This window comes from Schistocerca gregaria, chromosome 4 (genome assembly GCF_023897955.1).
Source record: "Schistocerca gregaria isolate iqSchGreg1 chromosome 4, iqSchGreg1.2, whole genome shotgun sequence".
Lineage (NCBI taxonomy): Eukaryota > Metazoa > Arthropoda > Insecta > Orthoptera > Acrididae > Schistocerca > Schistocerca gregaria.
Genome location: NC_064923.1, coordinates 656,776,870 through 656,799,815, shown reverse-complemented (window position 1 = coordinate 656,799,815; position 22,946 = coordinate 656,776,870). Strand labels below are relative to the sequence as shown.

Below are 22,946 nucleotides of genomic sequence, written 5' to 3'. Positions count from 1 at the left end.
AATTCGCGTTAGTATTTTGCAGCTGTGACTTATTAAACTGATAGTTCAGTAATTTTCACATCTGTCAACACCATGTGAGTTCTAGTATAATATATTTGTCCAATGAATACCCGTTCATCATCTGCATTTCTTCTTGGTGTAGTAATTTTGATGGCCAGTAGTGTATATAAAGAGATTTCAAGGTTAGAAAATTGTTACAAAAGGCCTTAAGTTCAAGATGAACTGCAGTTAGTGCAAAGATGGGCATACAGCCATAGTAAAAAAAAAAAAAAAAAAAAAAAATGAAAACTATGTTATTAGTCAAAAAGACCCAATATTATATGTATACACAATCAGTAATCACTGGAATCATTGACAACCGTGAAGTATTTGCTAGCTGAGATATGGGAAGGTAAACATCGTAGATATTTATTGTAAGAACTTGTAAAACTACACTGCCCGACAAAAAAAGTGAAGCACCCAGAGGGTGTGGTGAGATGTCTATGTAACTTCATATGCGTCCACACCATTGATGGGTGTGGAAATAAGTAAAGCTGAAGTTCTCTGTAACAGATAGAATGGTCACCAGAGTGCATTACTGTCCCCATCTGTAGTGTTGTCACCAGACCTGGTAGGGTTATAAGGGGCATGAATAGTGTCACATGTTAAGTGATCACTGTGAAGGACACAGAGGTGTTGTGAACTGGTGTGAGACAGCATTATCAGCTCCTAACAGAGTTTGAATGGGGTGTCATTGTTGTGTGCCTCCATATGGCCGGTTGATCGAATCAGGAAATATCCAGATTTGTGGGGCATTTGGATGTGGCACTAAGTAGATGATGGACTGCATGGGAGCTTGTGGGGAGGCATAATCGGTGAGATTCTGGTCAACCGTGTCTGACTGCCATAAAGGAAGATCACCATATTGTGCACCTTACACTGCCGGGGACCCTAGACCATTAGAGAACAAGTAATGGACTCCCTGCAAGATTCTATGTCATCCCATTCCATTGGTCAGAGAGTAGCAGCAGCCGGACCAGGCGATTCCCATACCGTGAGTAGACTGCTTTTAACATCACAGTGCAAATGTTTTTATTTGGAGTGGTGCTGTGACTGATGAGAAGATTGGCTTGCTGATGAATGATGTTGCTCTGTGTTCAGCAGTGAATCACAATTCTAGATTACCCTGTCTGCTTATTGTCAACGAGTCTGGCAGTGACCATAGAAGAGATCCCATTGTTTCAATGTTTTGGGGAAGCACAGCAGTGTTACTCTTGGTGTCGCAATGGGGGGAGACATCGTCTGTGACATTAGGTCATGGCTGGTAGTAACCGAGGGAATTTTGATGCCACAGTGGTACGTCACGGATAGCCTACAGTCTCGTGTATTATCTCTCGTGCTGAAAAATGACTTCATGATACTGTTGCAAAATACTGCACATCCATATATGCCAAATGTTTGTATGAACTGACTACATGATTTGGACACACTCTCATGGCCGACAAAATCCCCATATCTGTCCCTGATGTAACATGTGTGGGACCAGCTTGGATTTCAACTTCATCTCAGTGCTAGTACCCAGGATACCAAGGACCAGTTACAACAGTTGTATACCAGCTTGCTTCGGGAAAGAATACCATGTCTTCCCTGCCAAATCAGTGCATACATCCAGTTCAGAGGAGGTGCAATGTCACACTGATATGTGGGCTGATACTGACAAGTTCTTTATATATGTGGCTCAATAATGTAATCACTGAAATAATTTCAAGTCCCCCTCAACCTATGCAGTTCCATTTTCTTTTCCTCAGTCGCTTCCATATGCTTCACATTTTTTGTCAGACAGTGTATTTTTCAAGCAACTGCTCTTGTTTGTGTTACTGGAACTCAATAAATTTCAGAAGTTTGTTCTATGCACCCCGTAGAGACTCTACTCTCAAAAGCTCTGATGTGTTACATCCCAATAAGAATTAAGAAATGTACTACTTCCTCCAGTTTTAGCATAATGACCATGACAATTAAATTGATAAATTTGAATACAGACAGAGAGGTACCATTTTTTTCCTGCATACCATGCTCAAACAGAATGATTCTAGTACATGCCTGCTCCATCAAGTAAGTTTGAGAGGTAGAAACATTTGACAAAAAATAAGTGTGTGAAGAAAACATTACCAAAATTTACTTCTTGTGGGCATCACATTTTGTCAATTAAGACAACAGTTCGTATAGCAGTTAAGAAGTGAAAAAAACATTTACAAAATTTCAAAGATTTCTTTAACTAGTTGTGTAGTTCAAGGGGGGGGAATCGTAAACAATAATGGTTACCAATGCAAATATGTTATTCACAAATTAATAACAGATGAGATATAGAAAGCTATTTGAGGTATGAAGAAAGGAAAGTTAGATGAAGATTACGATAGCTCAATAGAATGGTTGAATTGGAAGGAAAATTAATGCAAAAGGAGCCTGCAAAATTATTTATTGAATGTGCATGCCAGAAGATACTTTTCCAAGACTGGAGCAATGCTGTAATTGTTTTACTTTAAATTTTCACAAACATTATCACCAATCACCTAGAGGAAAAAAAAAAACTCTTGATGTCAGTCTGCCACAGGAACCATGTGGCTCCAGATGTGGATATAGCACAATAGGCCATTGCTGGCTTTAGTTCAGTTGCCAGAGATTGCAGTCACGTGTGTGTGAGTTGCGTTTTCATTAGTGTATGTGTTTTTTTGTCTATTTTCGACAAAGGCCTTGCTGCCCGAAAGCTTATTTGTGACAGTCTTTTTGTTGTGTGTATCTGCGAATCAGTGTCTTCGCTATATGGTGGCAACAACAGGCTACTTGGGAGTCATGAGGATTGAGTCTGAATTGTTACTATACCCGTGAGTCATAACTTTTGAGAAATATTTTGACCCCATTTTGAATGAATCTGTATTAACAGCACATGAGTAACAAAGCAGTTGATTCTCCTTACGGTAATACTCTGAAGAAAGTTCATGTTCATACTAGGTCTTCCATTAGACTTCATCTCGATAGCCAGAATTCTCAGTTGAAAGAGTTTTGGAGTATTCAGAGCATTCTTATTCATATGCTTATGCCTTTATCCTGCGGTTTTGCCAGGTCAGCATGGTTAGGGTTGGATTTGGCAAAGGTAATTTTAAGGGGTGGCCCGATGCCCTTCCTACTGCCACCTCGTATCCCCCAGGACAGAATTAGTGTACCCCAGCTGTCTGCATCTAGTGTAATCCATGGACTAGTGTGAACATGTTCAGATGTCTGTGTGCGTGTAACTGAGGCGGGATGTGGGGGCCAGCCCGGTATTCACATAGTGGGATGTGAAAAACTGCCAAAAAACCACATCCAGCCGGCACACCGGCCTTCGTCGGCAATCTGCCGGGTGGATTCGATCCGGGGCCAGTGCGCCTACCCGAGTCCAGGAAGCAGCAGCGCATTAGTGGTCTCAGCTAACCTGGTGGGTATTCAGAGCATTGGCCTGGGAAAATGAAGAAAGAATATGTTAGTGGCACATATATGAATCACCTTCGTTTGCTGATGTGTCTTGAGCAAATAGAACAACTTAATAAAGCAAGTTTAAAAGTAGACCTGGAAATCAGTTATCATAAGTCTAAAATAATCTGTTATCATCATCATCATCATCATCATCATTATCAGCACTTCAGAAAAAAATAGTACAAATTAACAATGAAGTCTCAGAGCTACAGAATAGAAAAATGCCTTTGAGGACATTAGGTAAAATAAGTAGGATTTTACTAGTTTTTGCTCATCAGGCAATTTGAAGGTTCCTATTGGTATTTGTGAGAGATAATAGAGACAATAGACTGGAGTAAAAGCTATTAATGTGAGAGTAATGAACATGAAATGGATGTCAGTAGGCATATAGCCATTGAATGGATGGTAGATGGATCACAAAAGTTCATGGTGTCTGTATCAAAATGCTGTATTAAAATTGCTCTCAACACAAAATTAAATGAAATCAGTTTATTTCCTTCTCAAAAATAAGTTGTATGTCAAGTTAAGTTAAAAAATCAAATCAAAACACTTACACTTGAGCCTCAGCAGTGATGCTAAGAATGTGTAGTCAGTATTCAGTTTCCATCCAGGTCCTTTGCAGTATGTCCCGAAGGATAGTGGCTATGACCTCCACTCTGAGCAATGAAGTCTTGAAGGTCCTGCACTGCAGTGGCAAACATCCTGTCTTCCACATAGCTCCAGAAATAATAATAATAATAATAATAATAATAATAATAATAATAAATCAATTGGAATGATATCAGGAGATCAAGGAGGCCAGTTCATGAGTCTATCTCATCCAATTCAGTGCCCTGCAAATGTTTGATTGTGAGTTGTCTAAACAGCCAATGACCAGTGATGTGGTGCACAATGTTGTTGAAACCAAAGGCTTGGTTACAGGCCTTCAGCCTTGGGAAAAGCAAACATATCCAACATTTCTAGGTACATCAGTCCTGTGACAGTATCCTTAGCAAAGAACAGTCCAGTTACATTGTTGCACAAAAGTCTCCTCCAAACATTCACTTTCGTGCTCTCATACACCTTTTCCCTGTGAATTCTGAGACACCCAAATGTGAACGTTATGATTATTTACAGTTTCAGAGACATGGAATGTGGCCTCATCAGAAAACATAACACTTGATGATACAAAAGCACATTTCTGGTCGATTCAGTTAAAAAATTCAAGTGGAAATCCATATCACTGTTGCAGACTTTATGGCTGCAGAATCAGCACCTTGTATGAATATAGATGCAATCACCTTTTGAAGACGTTACAAACAGTTACACATGGCATGTGAAGTTCCCATGAAGCCTGGTGAAATGATTTGCATGGACTTAGTTAGAACACATGGAAAACATTCTCAACTTGTTTTTCAGAGCCACGGCGACCCTCTGCATGCTGCTTCAGATTGCTGCCAGTATCCAGAAACTGCTTGTACCATTCTTTTATCCTCTTTGCGTTTGGTGCTGTTTCCCTGCAAAAAGAACAAAACTGCTTGTGCACCATCACAATGGGTTTAAACTCTGCATACGAAAGCACAGCTTGTACCTTTTCCTGAACTGATGCAATTTTCGCTTGGGTAGGCAACAGTGAAAATGTGTCAAATGTTGATAAAAATTAGGCAGCCACTTTAGATTCTTTCACACCCAACAGACAAATCTGACCTGAAACAAAGGAAGATTAACTATTTTTAAACTGCCTCAAAAAACACGGCATTTCAGTGTAGACACCGTGAATTTCACTGGGTGCCAAGAAATAACAAATGATTAAGACAGTGACCTAGTGAATGACACTAAAAACATGCAACAGTAACAAGAAACATTAAGTTATACACAGAAATGCATGGCAAAGTCTGAAGGAGGCTATTACCCAGCTGTGGATATAAAATGGACAGTACTATGATGATATGAAGAGCATTGTGATGTACCACTTATTAAACAGACATTAGTGTTAAAAGAAACTGCTTAATTTTATTAGTGCTTATTTTTGTTACTCGGGTGGCTTGGCCTAACATGTAATGTAAGAAAAGCCACTGCTGTTTATAAACATGAAGGTATTCGAAATAATTGTAGTTTGAACTGTTGGAGTTCTGGCTTTAAAGTTAAGAATACATTGATGGGCAGAGATTGAGGTATCTGTGATACTTTGTTAGTAGAGTAACAAAAATAATCAGTTTTTGACTATATAATGAGCCATGGAACCTTGTTGTTGGTGGGGAGACTTGCATATCTCAGTGACACAGATAGCTATAGTGTAGGTGCAACCACAATGGAGGGGTACCTGTTGAGAGGTCAGACAAATGTGTGATTCCTGAAGAGGGGCAGCAGCCTTTCAGTAGTTGCAGGTGCAACAGTCCAGATGATTGACTAATATGGCCATGTATGGTTAAATGATGATGGTGTTCTCTTAGGTAAAATAGTCCCCCATTCGGATCTCTGGGTGGGGACTACTCAGGAGGATGTCGTTATCAGGAGACAGAAAGCTGCCATACTATGAATCAGAGCATGGGATATTGTATCCCTTAATTGGGCAGGTAGGTCAGAAAATTTAAAAAGGGAAATGGGTAGGTCAAAGTTAGATATAGTGGGAGTTACTGAAGTTCAGTGGCAGGAGGAGCAGGTGAATGCAGGGCTATAAACACAAACTCAAATAGGGGTAGTAGGTTTAATCATGAATAAGAAGATAGGAATGTGGGTAAGCTACTATGAGCAGCATATTAAACACATTACAGCCAATGGGCATGAAGCCTGCATCCAGCACAGTACTACAAGTTTATATGCCAACTAGCTCTGCAGATGATGAAGAGATTGAAAAAATGTATGATGAGATACAATAAATTATTGAGATAGTGAAGGGATACAAAAATTTAATAGTCATCAGTGACTGTAATTCAATAGTAAGAAAAGGAAGAGAAGGAAAAATAGTATGTGAATATGCACTAGGAGGAAAGAAATGAAGCAGGAAGCCACTTGGTAGATTTTTGCACAGAGCATAATTTTGTCATAGCTACCACTTGGTTTAAGAATCATGAAAGAAGGTTGTATACATGGAAGAGACCTGGATGCACCGAATGGTTTCAGATTGATTATATAAGGATAACTCAGAGATTTCAGAACCAGATTTTAAATTTAAGACATTTTTAGGGGCAGATATGGACTCTGACCACAATTTATTGGTTATGAACTGTAGATTAAAACACAAGAAACTGAGAAGAGATTTAAGGAGATTAGACTTTGTTAAACTGAAAGAAGTAGAGGTTGTAGATAGTTTCAAAGGGAGCATTAGGAAACTTTTTGACGGACAAGAGCAGGGGAAAGGAATACGGTAGAAGAGGAGTGGATAGCTTTGAGAGATGAAATAGTGAAGGCAGCAGAGGATCAAGTAGGTAAAATGACGAGAGCTAGTAAAAATTCTTGGTTAACAAAGAGATATTGAATGTAATTGGAGAAAGGAGAAAATATAAAAATGCAGTAAATGAAGCAGGCAAAAAGTATATATAAACTTCTAAAAAGTGAGATTGACAGGAAGTGCAAAATGGCTGAGCAGGAATGGCTGGAGGTCAAATGTAAGGATGTAGAAGCATATATCACTAAGGGAAAGATAAATGCCACTTACAGTAAAATTAAAGAGATCTTTGGAGAAAAGAGAACGACTTGTATGAATATCAAGAGCTCAGGTGGAAAAACTGTCTTAAGGAAAGCAGCAAGGTGTAAGGAGTACATAGATGGCCTATACAAGGACAATGTACTTGAGGCCAATATTATGGAAATGAAACAGGACATATATGAAGATGTGGGAGATACATTACTGCATGAAGAATTTGACAGAGCACTGAAATACCTATGATGAAACAAGGTGCCGGGCATATACAAGAACTACTCATAGCCTTGGGAGAGCCACCCATGACAAAACTAGTCCATCTGATGTGGAAGTTCTATAAGACAGGTGAAATATCCTTGGACTTCAAGAGGAATGTAATAAATCAAATTCCAAATAAAGCAGGTGCTGACAGGTGTGAAAATTACTGAACTATGACCCTACAACTTCTTATAAAAGGTAGGTTAAAGGAAAGGCAAACCTATGTTTATAGCATTTGTAGATTTAGAGAAAGCTTTTGATGAACTTGACTGGAATACTCGCTTTCAAATTCTAAAGGTGGCAGGGGTAAAATACAGGGATGTAAGACTATGTACTATTTGTACAGAAACCATATGGCAGTTATAAGAGTCGAGGGGCATGGAAGGGAAGCAATGGTTTAGAAGGGAATTTGACAGAGTTGTAGCCTATCCCCTATGTTATTCAATCTGTTTGTTGAGCAAACATAAATGAAACAAAAGAAAAATGTGGAGTAGGAATTAAAGTCCAGGGAAAATAAAAACTTTGAGGTTTGCTGATGCCATTGCAATTCTGTCAGCGACAGTGAAGGACTTGGAAGAGCATTTGAATGGAATGGACACTGTCTTAAAAGGAAGATACAAGATGAACATCAACAAAATCAAAACTAGGCTAATGGAATGTAGTTGAATTAAATCAGGTAGTGCTGAGAGAATTAGATTAGTAAATGATACTTTTAAAGTAATAGATGAGTTTTGCTATTTGGGCAGCAAAATAACTGATGATGATTGAAGTAGAGAGGACATTAAATGTAGACTGGCAATGGCAAGAAAGGCATTGCTAAAGAAGAAGAATCTTTTAACATTGAGTATAGATTTAAGTGCCAGGAAGTCTTTTCTGAAAGCATTTGTATGGAGTGTAGCCATATATGGATAGAAGCCTTTGAAACGTGGTGCTACAGAAGAATGCTGAAGATTAGATGGGTAGATCATGTAACTAAGGAGGAGGTACTGAATGGAAATGGGGAAAAAAGAAGTTTGTAGCACAGTCTGACTAGAAGGAGAGACTGGTTGGTAGGACACATTCTGAAACGTCAGTGGCTCACCAGCTTATTATTGGGGGGAGTGTGAGGGGTAAAAATCATAGGGGTGGGGGGGCAAGCGATGAATACAGTAAGCAGATTCAGAAGGATGTAGGTTGCAGTAGTTCCTCGGATGAAGAGGCTTGCACAGGATGGAGTAGCATGGAGAACTGCATCAAACCAGTCTTCGGACAAAGACGACGACAACAACAACAACAACAACAACAACAACAATGAAGTAATTGGATAGATAAAAACATCTACCCACCAAGCAGTGGCAGGAGAACACACTTATAAAAGAAGGTGTAACGTATGAAGGCTTTTGAAGCCAGTGCAGTCCCCAAAAGTCAGTCTTTCCTTCTCATCCCGTGTGGTAAGTCTCCCCTGACCTGGGGTTCTGGATGGGTTTTGAACTCTAACCCTTTTCCTAATCCTCTCCAGGCCTTTGCCTCCAACCCTTCTGTTGGAAGAAGGAGCCACTGGCTCCAAAACCTTGCACACGGAAAACCTTTTTTGATTTGCGTGGCTTCCTGGTTTATAAATAGAGTGCAACTACCAGTTGCTGGTAGTGATGAAAATACCAGTCAAGCTACCTCTCTGTGTCAGTGTTTTATGAAATGGCTAGCTTTTGAGTGATTAATACTGAAATTGTTACTGGAACAAAACACTAGTTAGTTCGTTGTTGGATCCTGCAATCAGATTGTTGTATTCTGGGCTCAGCAGCATAAGAATTCAGTACTTTTAACTAATCACATTAGAGTAAAATATGTCTTTCTTAATTTTTTTGAAATGTTACTTAGTACTGACATTAGTATGTGTTGTGTTATATTTACTCATAGCAATGTCGTTTCATCACGCTTCGTAAAATGTGATGTTTTTCAGACATTACAAAGCAGTAGCCTCTTCGCAGTAATTGAAGGAGGATACAGCGTACATGCAAGACAAGAATCGGCCAGAGCTGCAGCTCAGCATCCTGTATCTGGCTTTGTTATTGATGGCCTACATACCAATGGACCAGATGTGGAGAAAATTACAATCTCTAGCATCAGAGAAGTTATCCAGGAGACTGTGGTAAGTCTGAAAAGTATTTCATTTAGTGGATAGTAATGCAGGTGTTATGCTTTATGAGTAAGTATGTTTTTTATATGTAGCAGAACTAAATAAATAATCCCACAGTCTTTATACTGTCATTGGTATTTTGTGTTAGAAAATTTGTTGTATGCCATTCATCATCAGTCCTGCGATGTAAATTTGACAATTTGGACTATCTTAAATTATCTTGTACTTGTTTCTTTACTGTAAAGAGTTCTGGTAGTTGTTGTGTTCCTTTTTGTCATTTTTAAAATTCATAAGTATCATCCCATGGTGTGAATTGCCTTTCTTCAGACTAATGGAATTAAACTTTTCATGTATAGAAATACATGGTGTCTCAAAATGCACTTAAAATTATAATGTGTTATAGTATCCAAACTAATTAAAATGTTCAATCTGTGTTTGGTTTACACGACACACTATCACACATAGTTTTTATGATGTTCAGTCAATTTCAACATGTATGCGTTTGGTGACATGCACAACATCTAGTTTGTATTTGGGCTCTACCAATGCCTGTCACAACATGTTCACATCAACGGTGGTAGTGGCGGCCACTATTCAGTTATTTAAATCATTTATGTGGGGGACAGGCATTTAGAAGAAGTCCATTAGTGTAATGTCAGGAGGCCTAGGAGGCCAGGGAATTGGATCCAGCGATCTGAAAATACCTGGTCTAGAACATCCCACATTGACTGAGCTCAATGTGGAAGTGCAACATCTTGTTGGAAAAGATTGTTTCTTGGCAGTCAGCCAGTTGTTGCAATGCAAACAGCTCCAGCATCTCAACGTAATTGTTAGAATTAACTGTTTTTTGTTTTTTGCCCCCCTCTCCCCTGAGAAAGGAAATGGCCCTACAATGTGACCACTCATCAAACAACACTACACATTCACATACCCTTTCCATCACAGCATCCAGATTGGTTGTCCACTGGATGCAAACATTGTGTTTGTTTACCATACTACACATGTGGAACATTGCTTTGCCAGGAAATATTTGGTTATTTAGAAAATTTCCATCTTCCTACTAATCAGTGAAGAACGTCCACAGTGAAAGGCATACATTGTGGCTTGTCACCTTGTTTCAATATGCACAACAGTACATTTGTAAATGTTTCTGAAGGACCAAATGCATGGTTATCCCTTGGGATTTGCAGTCCTGCAGTGCCCTCTGAACAGACTTCTGTGGTGAATGTTGGAAAGGCAACTGTATCCATTCTGTGTCAGCGTCACTTCTTCCAGGGGAGCTAGTATGATGCTTCACATTAACACTTCTTGTTTGCATAAAATTCCTGTACCATTAGAGATTGATATCTGGAAGGATGCTCCCTTATCATTTTTGGGAGTTCGTATGAACCTGTGTGTCTGATTTAGTCTGAATAAAACATTCCATACACTGAGCCTTATATTGAACTGTTGTCATTATGCTTCATTCACAACAATCTGGAACACACTCAAACGAAACTTTGCATGTCAGTCTCATAAGCCAAACATGGTGTGAATATCTTAATTAGTTTAGGTGCTATAATGCACTGAAGTTGTAGCATACCTTTTGAGACACCCTGTACTTGTTATGACCAATTTAATCTACACCGCCTTTTTACTACTACTTCCATGCTATGTTAGCTTTTCTTGATAGGTTTGCAAAAATGAAATATTTTAGATGCAAAAGAAGCTAGCAATGTATGTCAGGTTCATCGGATGACTCGTTTGTTGAATTTGTCACACTTATTCTTTTTTGTTATAACATTTATGCTTTGAAATCAACACTGCTAACATTGATAAAATTTGTGATTTTTGCATAGTGATTCACACAAATTACCCTTATTTTGTCACCCTCCACAATATTGCACTGCCTATTGGAAAAAGATGGAACGCTCTTCACTTCTTATGTTCATGACTTAGCTGTAATTATTTTCAAAATAAATTCTTTTCTGTGCTCACTACAATTCAGATATTTAATATATGTTCAGTTGACATAATAATCATTGTTTTATTATCTTCATTGATATTTTCACATATAGTGATGTTCGTTTACCATTACTGTTTCAGAAGTTACTTCCAGAAGACAAGCCCCGTATTACTCATGGTTGTTGGAATCCAGATATGGTTCTTAAACTGGTAGAGTCTGGAATTGATGTATTTGACAGCTCATACCCGTTTATTGTGTCAGAGAGAGGATCAGCTTTAGTGTTCTGCAACTCATTGGATTACGAGCACACCAAACAGCACAGGTTTCAGATTGTCTCCGATCTTTTTCCTAGTAGTCTTCTATGTAATGTCGCTCAGGATACTTCATTTCTATATTCAGTTTATTGGCAAAGCAGTATTTCATTTGATTTTCCATTTCTGTTCATTACATGCCATTAATTGTTGTACATCCAGCAGATTTGGGCAAGAAAGTTCAATATTAAAATCTTCACAATTGCTGACAGGGCTTAAGAATGCTCTTCAATACTTACAGGAAAAAGGAAGCATGGGGAACTACTTTCTTAGGATCGATCATGTCCCAAAGTGGGATACCTTTTGATGAAAGATGAAGATAATAAAAATTGAACATTTAGAATTTTTAAATGGTCGCAAGCAGATTATTTATCAGTTAGTTTAGTAGTCAGTGCAGCATATATAGAATATTAAGCCAAATAAACTTCTTGTAATACTGAGGGCTGTGAATTGTTATTATCACTTATTCCAGTCTTATTTATCTTAAAGTGTAAATAAGGGAAGGACCATATAGTTGATACATTGAGTGGTCAAGAGGTACAAGATTGAAAATAGTGCTGACCTATAGAACTTTGGTCTTTTTCAGAGATAACTATCAAAACACACATCCATTTACAGTTGTCTCATGTATATTTGTCTCCCTATGTTTATTTCGCTTTAATCCTCCTTTGTTTACTCTTCAGTCTTCTCCTGCAGTACCTAACCTGCAATTGCCATACTTTAGGAATATATAACTTCTCTTTCCCTCCCTTTTGGGTACATATGACTTCTATTGGAACATGGTTCCATCTTAACTGTGCCTGTTCAGAAAAGCATCTCTATCCCTAGCTACAACCCATCCCAAATACTATGCCTTTAATGCAGACAATTCCATCAAATCCTCCAAATGATCTTGCCATAAAAATTCCCATCTTTGGATGCCAGACATCCTTCCACAATGACTTAAAAATGTTCAGATCCCACCAGTTCCTGTTACTCTCAAATAATAGAAAACCAAATTTCCATGGCACAGACATCTCTTAAACTATCTCTGTTCTCTCCTAGAAGAGCACGCACACCATCTCATAAAAGTTGTCCAGTTTACTTTCACCTTACTCCAATACCAAAACACCATTGCACAACAAGATGATATACCCTGCCTTGCTGTTATACCACATTATACCACAAAACCCAGAACCCAGACACATGCAAGACACTGTTGGCAATATGTACACTACAGCCTTAATCCTGCATAAGTCCTATCGTAAGGTCCTACCTTAGTGCTGCTCCAAAATTCAGTCATGCTAGGCTGGTCAAAAATTTGCCACCCTTCACTTGGTTCCTGCACTGGGAACACTTTTTCGATCCATGCAATGGAAACAAATTTTTACCATTGACTTTTCATAATCAAAGCTAACATTGAACCTTACCTCTGCAGCTATGAAACTTCCCTACTCCCAAACACCCACCCACTGGTTACCTAAAAGAAATTCCTTGCCCCCAACCTGGCATCATACTCAGTTCCCAGGTCCCCTCACAAAAACATAGTCCCCAAGGTGGAGGAAAGTGATACCATCCACAACTTAAAACAGATCCTGATCCTATCATCCTCCAAACCCATTTCCTTTTTCACTCAAGTACACCCTACACCCTACACACACACACACACACACACACACACGTAAATACCCTTCCTGCAATGCATACTTCTAACTGTCCTGAAAGGCCTGATGTAACCATCGACTGTTCTCCTCTTGATGACCAATGACTCCATCACATTACCTCTTGTGAAACATCCAGTACTGAGGACACAAACCAAGCCCTTCATCTTGTTTACTATCCTCACCTCAGTATGACCCGGAGCCTTGCTCATTGCTGTTGTACACCAAAACTTCCCCTGCTCTTGACCTTGCAACCATAGTACTACCTCTCCCATCATCCTGCTGACTCCAGACTCATCACCTCATCCTTATGCCCATGCCCAACTATGTTCTTACCCACAAGTATGTACCCTTTGAGGGACGATATAAAAACAAATCGGAGGCACTGCTATGGGCAACTGCTTAGCATCCTCATAAAACAAGCTGATTAAGGCTCATCTAGAGAAAACCCTCCTAGCTACCTGAGATTATGAACTCCCTTGTATGGTTCAGATTCATAGATGATATCACCATGATCCATATCAAAGCATTCTATCCTCATTACTCCACAGCCTTAAAAGCTCTTTTCATCTTTTTCACCTGGTTCTTATCAGCCTAGTGTACCACCTTCCTGGATGTTGACCTCCACTTCTCATATGGCTCCACAAAAACCTCTGTTCATATAAAGTCCATCAGCCATCAATAGTATCTCCTGCTTGTAGCCACCATCCTTATAGTCCGGCCTGTCAACATTTTGAGTGGTTCATGTATACAGTGAATATTTGTTATTTGTATTCTATTCAGAAGTAGTTTCAAAAAGGTATCTGAAAGTGTTTTGGACTCTATTCAAGACACAGTGATACATTACTAAAATACAGGGATTCTAAATAAATTTCAGAGTACTTCTAAAGCATGATCATAAGCACTCAGGAGTTTTCAAGATTTTTGATGTATCACATGGATTCTTCATTTTAGGGAGGGAGGAATAATAAATTTTCACTTCTTAATTTCAGTTTGATTATTCTGAATTAGAGATTCACTTGTCAGGATATTAACTCTTATTTGTTGTATTGTTTTTATTTTTTCATTTTTGCTTGTGACCCCCCCCCCCCCCCCCCGGTTTTTCCAGTTTTCGCATTCCATCTTTGACTTGTATAGTTAGTATACCTCATTTATTATTAATCTGGATTTTGAGTTATAGCTGCTATTACTTCTGACTTCTTACCTGTGCCCTGTATTTTTTGTGGCACATTTTCTGTGCTATATCCTTATCACCACTAATCGTACTTCTCTGTTTGCCCACACATTACCTAATTTTCCCATGCTGTGCAACAAATGTTAATTTTTATAGTCAAGATTTTATATTCTGTGCTCTATATTGAACCAGATCTGCAGATGTTGCTACTGTTTTCTTTTCTGCTATTTCATACATCTCTAATGTATTCATGTGGTCTGTTTCTAATTTGATTATATTCTCATGGTTTATGTATTACTTTCATGCATAATTAATTAGGTGCTCATACACAGCCTATTAGAAACAAAGTAATAAGCTTACATGGGATTTGATTTAATCTCCTTCAAATTACTGCCCTTGGCTAGCAATGCACTTATCCCATCGTTGAGTCTATGACTGGAAGCATTTCTGGAGGGCTTCTTTTGGAATAGTATCCAGATGCTGTGTTGTATCCCCCTGAAACATTTGGAGTGGTGTCAAAATTTTTTTTTGCAATATGTCCTTGCAAAATTTGGTGCTCACAGTTGTTCCCCTTGTAACGAACTCTGATTGCACTATGCCCTTTGTGAGGTCCTGCCCACTCGTCACTTATAGGGTGCCTAAGGGATTCTGATGTTCTTGGAATGATATACGACAATTCAAGCAAATAACATTAGTAGTTTTATTTCAATAAAGCAGATTGACAATACTTAACTTGGAATTTACAGTGGTATCGCAAGTGATGGGCGATGCGCAACATTAATCTGAGTCCTTTGCTGTATACAATGTTCATGCAAGTTTGACACACCCTCAGTATCAAAAACAACAATGAGTGTGACTTTGATATTTAGCTTTGACTTGTGTGTCTGTTTAGTGTGAAGAGATACACTAGTTTTCCATTGGAAACTCTGAATATGCATCTCATTATCATACCCATAGATGCAAGTTTCATCTCCAGTTACAATTTTTGACATGAAGTCCAGATTTGAATGAAAACAATCTTTCAACTCTGTGCAAACTGACACATGATTTTCGTTCTGTTCATCATGCAAAAGATTGAGAACAAATTTCACACACACTAAATCTCATATTCAAATTATCAGTAAAATGTTTTGCAAGAATCCTTCTTCGGCAAGCTTGAATACTTATTCCCCTTCTGGAATGAATAATTTGTGCCACTTTTTGCGTATTTTCTTCTGTTTTTTAGGTTAATGGATGCCCCAAATGTTGCTCATCTTCTTCCACTTTTTGATGGCTCATACCACCTGTTAACAGTCCTCAAGAGTTAACAGCATTATAGCCATACTTGAACTTGAAACAGAACTTAATGTTCATGCTTTGTTTGAAATTCGTGCTGTGCGACAGATGTGGTAAACACCACCTCACTCTAGCAGTTCTGGACACTGACTGACAATTCAGAATGTTTTCCAACTTGATGCTGCCTGTCTCAACAGATCAGGCTATCAAACAGATTACATCAAAAGGTTGTGATGTCTGCTGTTGCTGCTAAAAAACTTCAGTCACATATGTTTTCATCACACCTCGTAAATGATAAGAGTTGCAGTTCTCTGTGGCAGGTAGAATCAACAGCACAGTGGATTATTGTTTTTCATGTTTAGTATTGTTGCCAGATGTGGTAGGAAATACAGCGATCAGCCAGAACATTATGACCACTGACTCTCTGTTGATATAAACCCGTCCGGGCTATAGAACTGTCACTTAGTGAGGAATGATTGCTAGTCACACATGCGCAGTGCATGTAGTATCAGTGAGCATGCTGTCCGTGTGTAGGATGGGGAAGGCGAGCAATCTATCTGAGTTTGACTGAGACTAGATTACGGTGGCCCGAAGGCTTGACATGAGCGTTTCAAAAACTGCATGACCTTTCAGGTGTTCTAGGAGTGGTATGGTGAGCAATTTCATCATTTGGCGAAACCAAGGTGAAACCACATCCACACATCATGGAGCTGGGCAGCCCCCTCCCTCCCCCCCCCCTTCCCCCCCCCCCCCCCCCCCCTCCCCTTTACAGATGTCGGATGTCGTAGGTTGGGCAGACTGGTAGAAAAAGACAGGTGATGATCTGTGGCGGAACTAACATTAGACTTTAATGCTGGGAAGAATACAAGCGTGCCTGAACAGACAATGCACTGAGCATTCTCAATGATTGGCCTCTGCACCTGATGACTCATGCATGTGCCATTGTTAACACCCTGACATTGGTAACTACGACTGAAATGGGCACTTGACTATCGGGACCGCATTTTGGTGCAGGGGCAGTGTGTGGTCTGATGAATCCCAATACTTTCTTCATCAAGCTGATGGTAGGGTGCGAATCCATCGTCTTCCAGCGGAACAGCTCCTTGATACCTGAAGACAAGCTGGCGGCAGCTCCATTATGCTCTGGGGAACATTCACATGGCATCCATGGGTCCAGTGGAGTGCGTACAAGGCACCATGATGGCCAAGGAATATTGTACACCCCTTCATGACAATCATGTTTGCTGATGGCAGCGATATTTTTCAACAAGATAATGCAGCATGTCACAAGGCCAGGAGCATGATGGTATGGTTCGAGGAACGCAGTGACGAGTTGCAGTGGGTACGCTGGCCCTCCAGCTTGACAAATCTGAACCTGATAGAACACACCTTGGATGTGACTGAATGTGATTTCAGAGCTCATTGTGCCCCTCCCTGGACTTGATGGGAAATAGGTGACTTGTGTGTGCAGATGCGGTGCCAACTGCCTCCAGCAACCTACCAGGGCCTCATTGCTTCCATGCCATGATGCATTGCTGCTGTTATTTGTGCCAAAGGTGGACATACCAGCTATTGGGTAGTTGGTCATAATGTGCTGGCTGATTTGTGTATAAGGGACATGAACAGTGTCGCATAATGAGTGAACACTATAGAGGGCATGAAGGTTGGCTCTCCATTTGGCTGGCTGATCGAATCACGCAGTATCGAAATTTGTGGGGCATTCGAATGTGTCAGTGGCCTGATGTTGGACTGTAGGTGACATGAGGGCCAGCATATTCGTCATCAAGGTTCCAGTCAGCTATGTCTGACCACTACAAGGGTGAATCACTGTGTTGTGCGCCAAGTAGTTCATAACTCCTTCACACCCCTCTGCCTGCCAACCGAGAACAAGTAATGCGCACCCTACAATGTTCCTTGTCATCCTGCTCTACTGAATGGAGACTCTCAGCAGCCAGACTAGGAAATTTCCAACCCGTGTATGTTTTCTCCCATTAACACCACAGCATGAACTGCTGCATTTAGGGTAGTCCTGTGTCTGAAATGCATGGATTGCTGATGAATAGTTTTGCATGGTGTTCAATGATGAATTGTGGTTCTCCACTATCCTAGATGATCATCATTAGTGAGTATGGTGGTGACATGGGGAAAGACCCCAGCCTTCCAATGTTTCTGAGAGGCACAGCAGTGGTACTTGTTACATCATGCTATGGGGAGTCATCTGATATTACTTCAGGATATGGCTGGCGGTGATTGAGGAAACTCTGACTATACAATAGTATCTCATGGACATCCTCCCTCTGAATGTGTTACATGTCATAATACAGTGTTGTGGTGCCTTTCTCAACAGGACATGCTCTTCTGCATAGGACATGTTTCTCTATGAACTGCCTGTGTGATGTTGGGGTACTCCTGTGGCCAACAGTATCTCCTGGTCTGTCACAGATAGAATGTGTGGGACCATCTTGGACATCAACACTGTTCCTGTACCATTACCCAGGATATCAAAGGCTAGTTACAACAATTGGGGGCCATCTGGTTCAGGAGAGGATTCACCAGTTTATGACACCCTTGCCAACCAAATTGTGCATGCATCCAAGCCAATAAGAGATGCAATATAAAACTGATATGTGGGCTCATACTGTCAAGTTCTTTGTAAATCTGACTCGATTTTGTATCATTGAAGTATCATCACATACCCTCTCAAGCCATAAAATTTCATTCTGTTTCCTTCTCCCCTAGTGATTCCTTCCTTTTTTTGTCAGGTGTTATATTACAATAAAATCTTACTTGTATCCTATTCAAAGCCCCATCTATGTACCTGTGACTTACTTTTATGAACCAGAATAATCCATGTGAAAAAAATTGTATTTATTTTTTAACATTAACTTCTCAATCTGTATCATTTCATTCCTGCTGCAGGTACAATTAGTCACCCTGTACAGAAATTTCCAGTGGAACTTAATTTTCTTTTGCAATAGCCATGACTCAAGCTATACAGAGATGTAATTATTAACATTAATACTACTGGTAAAAACACTTAAGTGAAACATGCAAGAAATATGATTATCATAATACATCAAGACTTTGTAATTGTTGCATAGTTACTGGGGAAAGGGTGTGTTTGTCATTACAGCAATGAACTGTATTAAAGAGAAACAAGAAACTATTTTAACATACTAGAACTTTGGATGGGAAATATTCAGGTACACATACTTAATATGTCGCAATAAATGTTTGTTGTAACCCAAGAGCACTGTAAGTTTATAACATGAAAAAGCAAAAACACATGAAGGACAAAGTACATACAACAGACTACAAACAAGTGCTCAGCAGAGCCTGCACTCCGGCCTATATAGTCGTTAGTTCTAAAGGGGTGCATCTGGCAGGCTGTACATGCAACTGCTCTCTTACTAGCAGGCCGGATGGCCTCTAGTGGCTGAATCAAGTATAAACTTAATGCACAAACTATGAAGTGGTGCGCAAACAAATTTGGTAGTTACAGCACTCCTTTCCTTTGTGAAGAAGTCCATTTCCTCTGTCATTGATGTTGGTTGTTGAGCTATGCGACGCACTGCCACGGGACATAGCATCAGAAGTGAAGTGAGCATGAACATGTGCTTTGAGACACCATCACTGCTGACATGCTGTTCATACCCATGTTCGTTTCATTCTCACTCAGTTTTGGAAGAGAGTTACACACAGAAGTAATGTGTCATTTTTTTATGACATCTATTACGCATTGCCCAGCACTTTGGGGACGCAATCTGTTCAAGTTGAATAAAACAGTATGGGTATGAAGGCAGCAGAGCACAAGGCTGTTGCTGTTGTGACTCGGACCGTTGTTGTCATGGACAACTATTACCTATATGATACTGAGGTGTATGTTGGAGTGCTGCAATAGCTTCTCCATTCCCTTGCAACGTGTCTGAAGGCTGGGAGGGGGGAGAGGAACCGATTTCTTAAACTTCGGACCAGGCTTCCATTGAGCTAAGTTTAATACTTCTATAAGTGTAGTATTTCCGTGCTGTGAAGCTTGCTCTTGAACTTCTGTATGTAGTGTTGCAGTCTCAAACCATTTGATTTGCATAGGATTCCTTATGAACATTTTCCACAAAATTATGACAAGACTAAGTCTGTGTAGTTCTGCTGCTCAAGCCCTGTACGACTTGTTTTGCTCACTATTGCAACGGTAAAACTCCACATGAGTAGCAGTGATGTGAGTACATATATAATGATTGGTAAAAAGTATCTTCCACATCTGATAAAAAGAAAGACTTGAGGGTTCTTGTAATGAGTTGAGCAGGCACAACAACTGAAAAGTAAGAAGTGACATTCATAACAAAAAAAGAAGAGCCTTGCATGAGTTTAAGTCTGTTACCCCAGATGCCCGGAAATACCGTTGCAGGCATTTTCATAACCATTCCAGTCTTCTACTGCATCATTGTACACAGGGAACAGTGGTAGATATATCATTGGCAGGAGTGCATGTCATCACAATGTAGATATTAAACAGGAAATAGCAACTGTCAGCACATGCTGTTGCTCGAGAAGAGATTTAAGCAATGCCTCCATGGAAATTACAGAAATGGATCGAATGGCTCTGAGCACTATGGGACTTGACTGCTGAGGTCATCAGCCCCCGGAAATTACACAGAAAGGACCAATAATTGAAGTGGGATACACGGAGTGGAATACAGTATTTGTCGTGAAAGTGTTCTAATACAAGAACACTGTAACTTTATTACTTGATAAAGCATAAACACATGAGAGAGAAAGTACGTACAACAGACACCACAGTAGTGCCTGGCAGAGACTTGTGCTCCGGCAACATCCTCAACTGTTATTGTTCCAGCAGGCTGGGTGGCCTCTAGTGGCCAAATAAAACACAAACTTCATGCATGGACTATGAAGCAGCAGACACACAAATTTGGTAGTTACAACAATGTCAAACTTTTCAGCAGGAACCTTTGTGGTAGACAATTTCTGTGCTGCATTACCGTATCTATAAGTTGCTATTAATGTTAGTAACATGTATGTCACCAGAAGAATGTACTGTTGATATAGCAACTGGGCAAAATCATATAAATACCTACTTGATATGTCTTTGTACTAATGCAATCTGAATCCTCCTGCAGATTAGTGCAAATAAATTTTGAATGGTCACAAAAGGATTTTGTAACATTGCTTGCAAAGAAATTGTTCTAGATCCTACAAAGATTCTAACAGAGTGTAAAAAGTACTTAAATACTTTTCCAACACAGGCTACCTTGAATTAGTAACACTCAAACCTGGCAATTTTGGTAGGCAGGACATCCTATTTTATCCTCATGCTGATCAAACATCTTTGACATCTACTATAAACAATAATGGAAATTCTCAGGTAGAAAAATATGTAAAATAAGAGAAAGGCAAGTACTTACCCTTAGTGAACTGGCGTGTGGTGCACAGAAACAGGTATTATGAAACAGATAACACTAACTTTTGAGCTCTTACTCTTTTTCAAGTAAAAGTACAATCACAATACTCTTACTAGAAAAAGACCAAGAGCTCGAAAGCTAGTGTTAACTGTTTTCTAGTGTCCATCAGTCCTCTGTAACTATGTGGCTGCCTTTGCCTGATACATCAGGATATATGATTGACAGTATTATCATGGGGAAACAAATCCCACATGGGAGTGAACATAGTCTCCTAAATTTGTTTCGTATATCATACTTGTTACCTTTCCGCCGTATGGCCATGGTACAGTATTTGCCCCCAACCATTATGGTCTCCCTTTGTTTGAAGAAAAGAACTTTGTGGTAAAGTGTACATCAACAGTAAGGCACAATGTAAATGTATACTTGTTGGACTGATTTTCATTGGCTATGAGTCAAAATTTTGTACTCCTTAAAACAGTGAAGTCTGTTGCTCGTAAGCAATTAGTTTCAAGAATTGGGGAAATGATTCCATGTAATGCATTAAGCTGCTGTTCAATTTGTTCTTTATTGTGTGACCAGTACCAGTCAAAGGCCATTATCCAGCTAGATTTTTGTTAACAGCAAGAGTTGCAGATGTTCCTACATTAAAAAAGTGTCAGTAATATAATATTTATAAATAAAATTTAATCATGAAGAGCCTGATGCATTCACCCATCTCTGCATGACTAAACACTATTTATAAGTGATACATTTTTTGCTAGCTATTTAAAAAAAATCTGTGCTGGATAATGGTCTTTGAGCAGTACAGGTCGCACATAAAGAACAAATTGAAGAGAAGCTTAATGTGTTACATGATGTCTTTTCTACAATTTATTAAAGCAGTGAAACACAACCGACAAAAATATAGTTTATGTGAAGTTTGGCAGTGGCAGTATTACAGTTAAGCTAGATTTACAAAAAACTATATTCCACTGTGTTTTTGCTACATTATGTTCATTAGTGAATATTAAACTCGCCAGCTGTCTTCATGGCAGCGATCCTCTTCCATGCCACCCTGTCTATCAGTAAGTTTTGTTTTCTTGCACTATTGTGTTTGGCATATGAAGTTATCTCATGAATTTTCTATGATACTAGGTGCAGATGCTCTAAGAATGCAGAAATAAAACACTTCATGAAAGAGAATAACAACATGTAGCTAACTGATGTGTGGTGCATGCACAGCAAGTGACACAAGTAACAGCACAGAGGTGTAACTATTTAACTGTTCTTTCAAGCTACTGCCTGCTCAGAAGTGAGAAACACACCTTTGCTACTATATTTGTGTCTCATTTGAATCTGCTTAAGGTGAATGGCTGCATTTCCTCATTTTTGTTTATTGTTTATGTTCTGAAATTTCCATTATTCCCTGTATGTAGCATTACTTCATTATGTACATTTTGCCAAAACTAGACTCTTCTGTGAGCTGTAAATAGAAATATAAGATTTTTATGAAAATTGTTCTTCGGTTACTACAACATCATTCGTAAATGCCCTAAAATTTGTCATGAGTAAACACTTGCGAAGAGTGGATCCTTGTGGACATGTTATTTAGCTACTTCTTGTCTATAATAAGTTTAGGATATATTATGATACTTTTTACAATTTTGTGCCATTGTAGAAAGGACCTGGAACTATCAGACAGGGAATGTTCTAAACATTT

At 39.3% G+C, this 22,946-nt stretch overlaps 1 protein-coding gene across 2 annotated transcripts in view; it reads left to right on the top strand.

Annotated features, from left to right (window-relative positions):
• Positions 1-22,946, top strand: part of LOC126365846 (queuine tRNA-ribosyltransferase accessory subunit 2-like) — a 97,182-nt gene that overhangs the window by 49,217 nt on the left and 25,019 nt on the right. For both annotated transcript variants that reach the window (XM_050008488.1, XM_050008487.1), the window contains exons 5-6: positions 9,309-9,497; positions 11,571-11,752. In XM_050008488.1, coding sequence (XP_049864445.1) covers positions 9,309-9,497; positions 11,571-11,752 — 371 coding nt within the window. The remainder of the gene's footprint in view (positions 1-9,308; positions 9,498-11,570; positions 11,753-22,946) is intronic.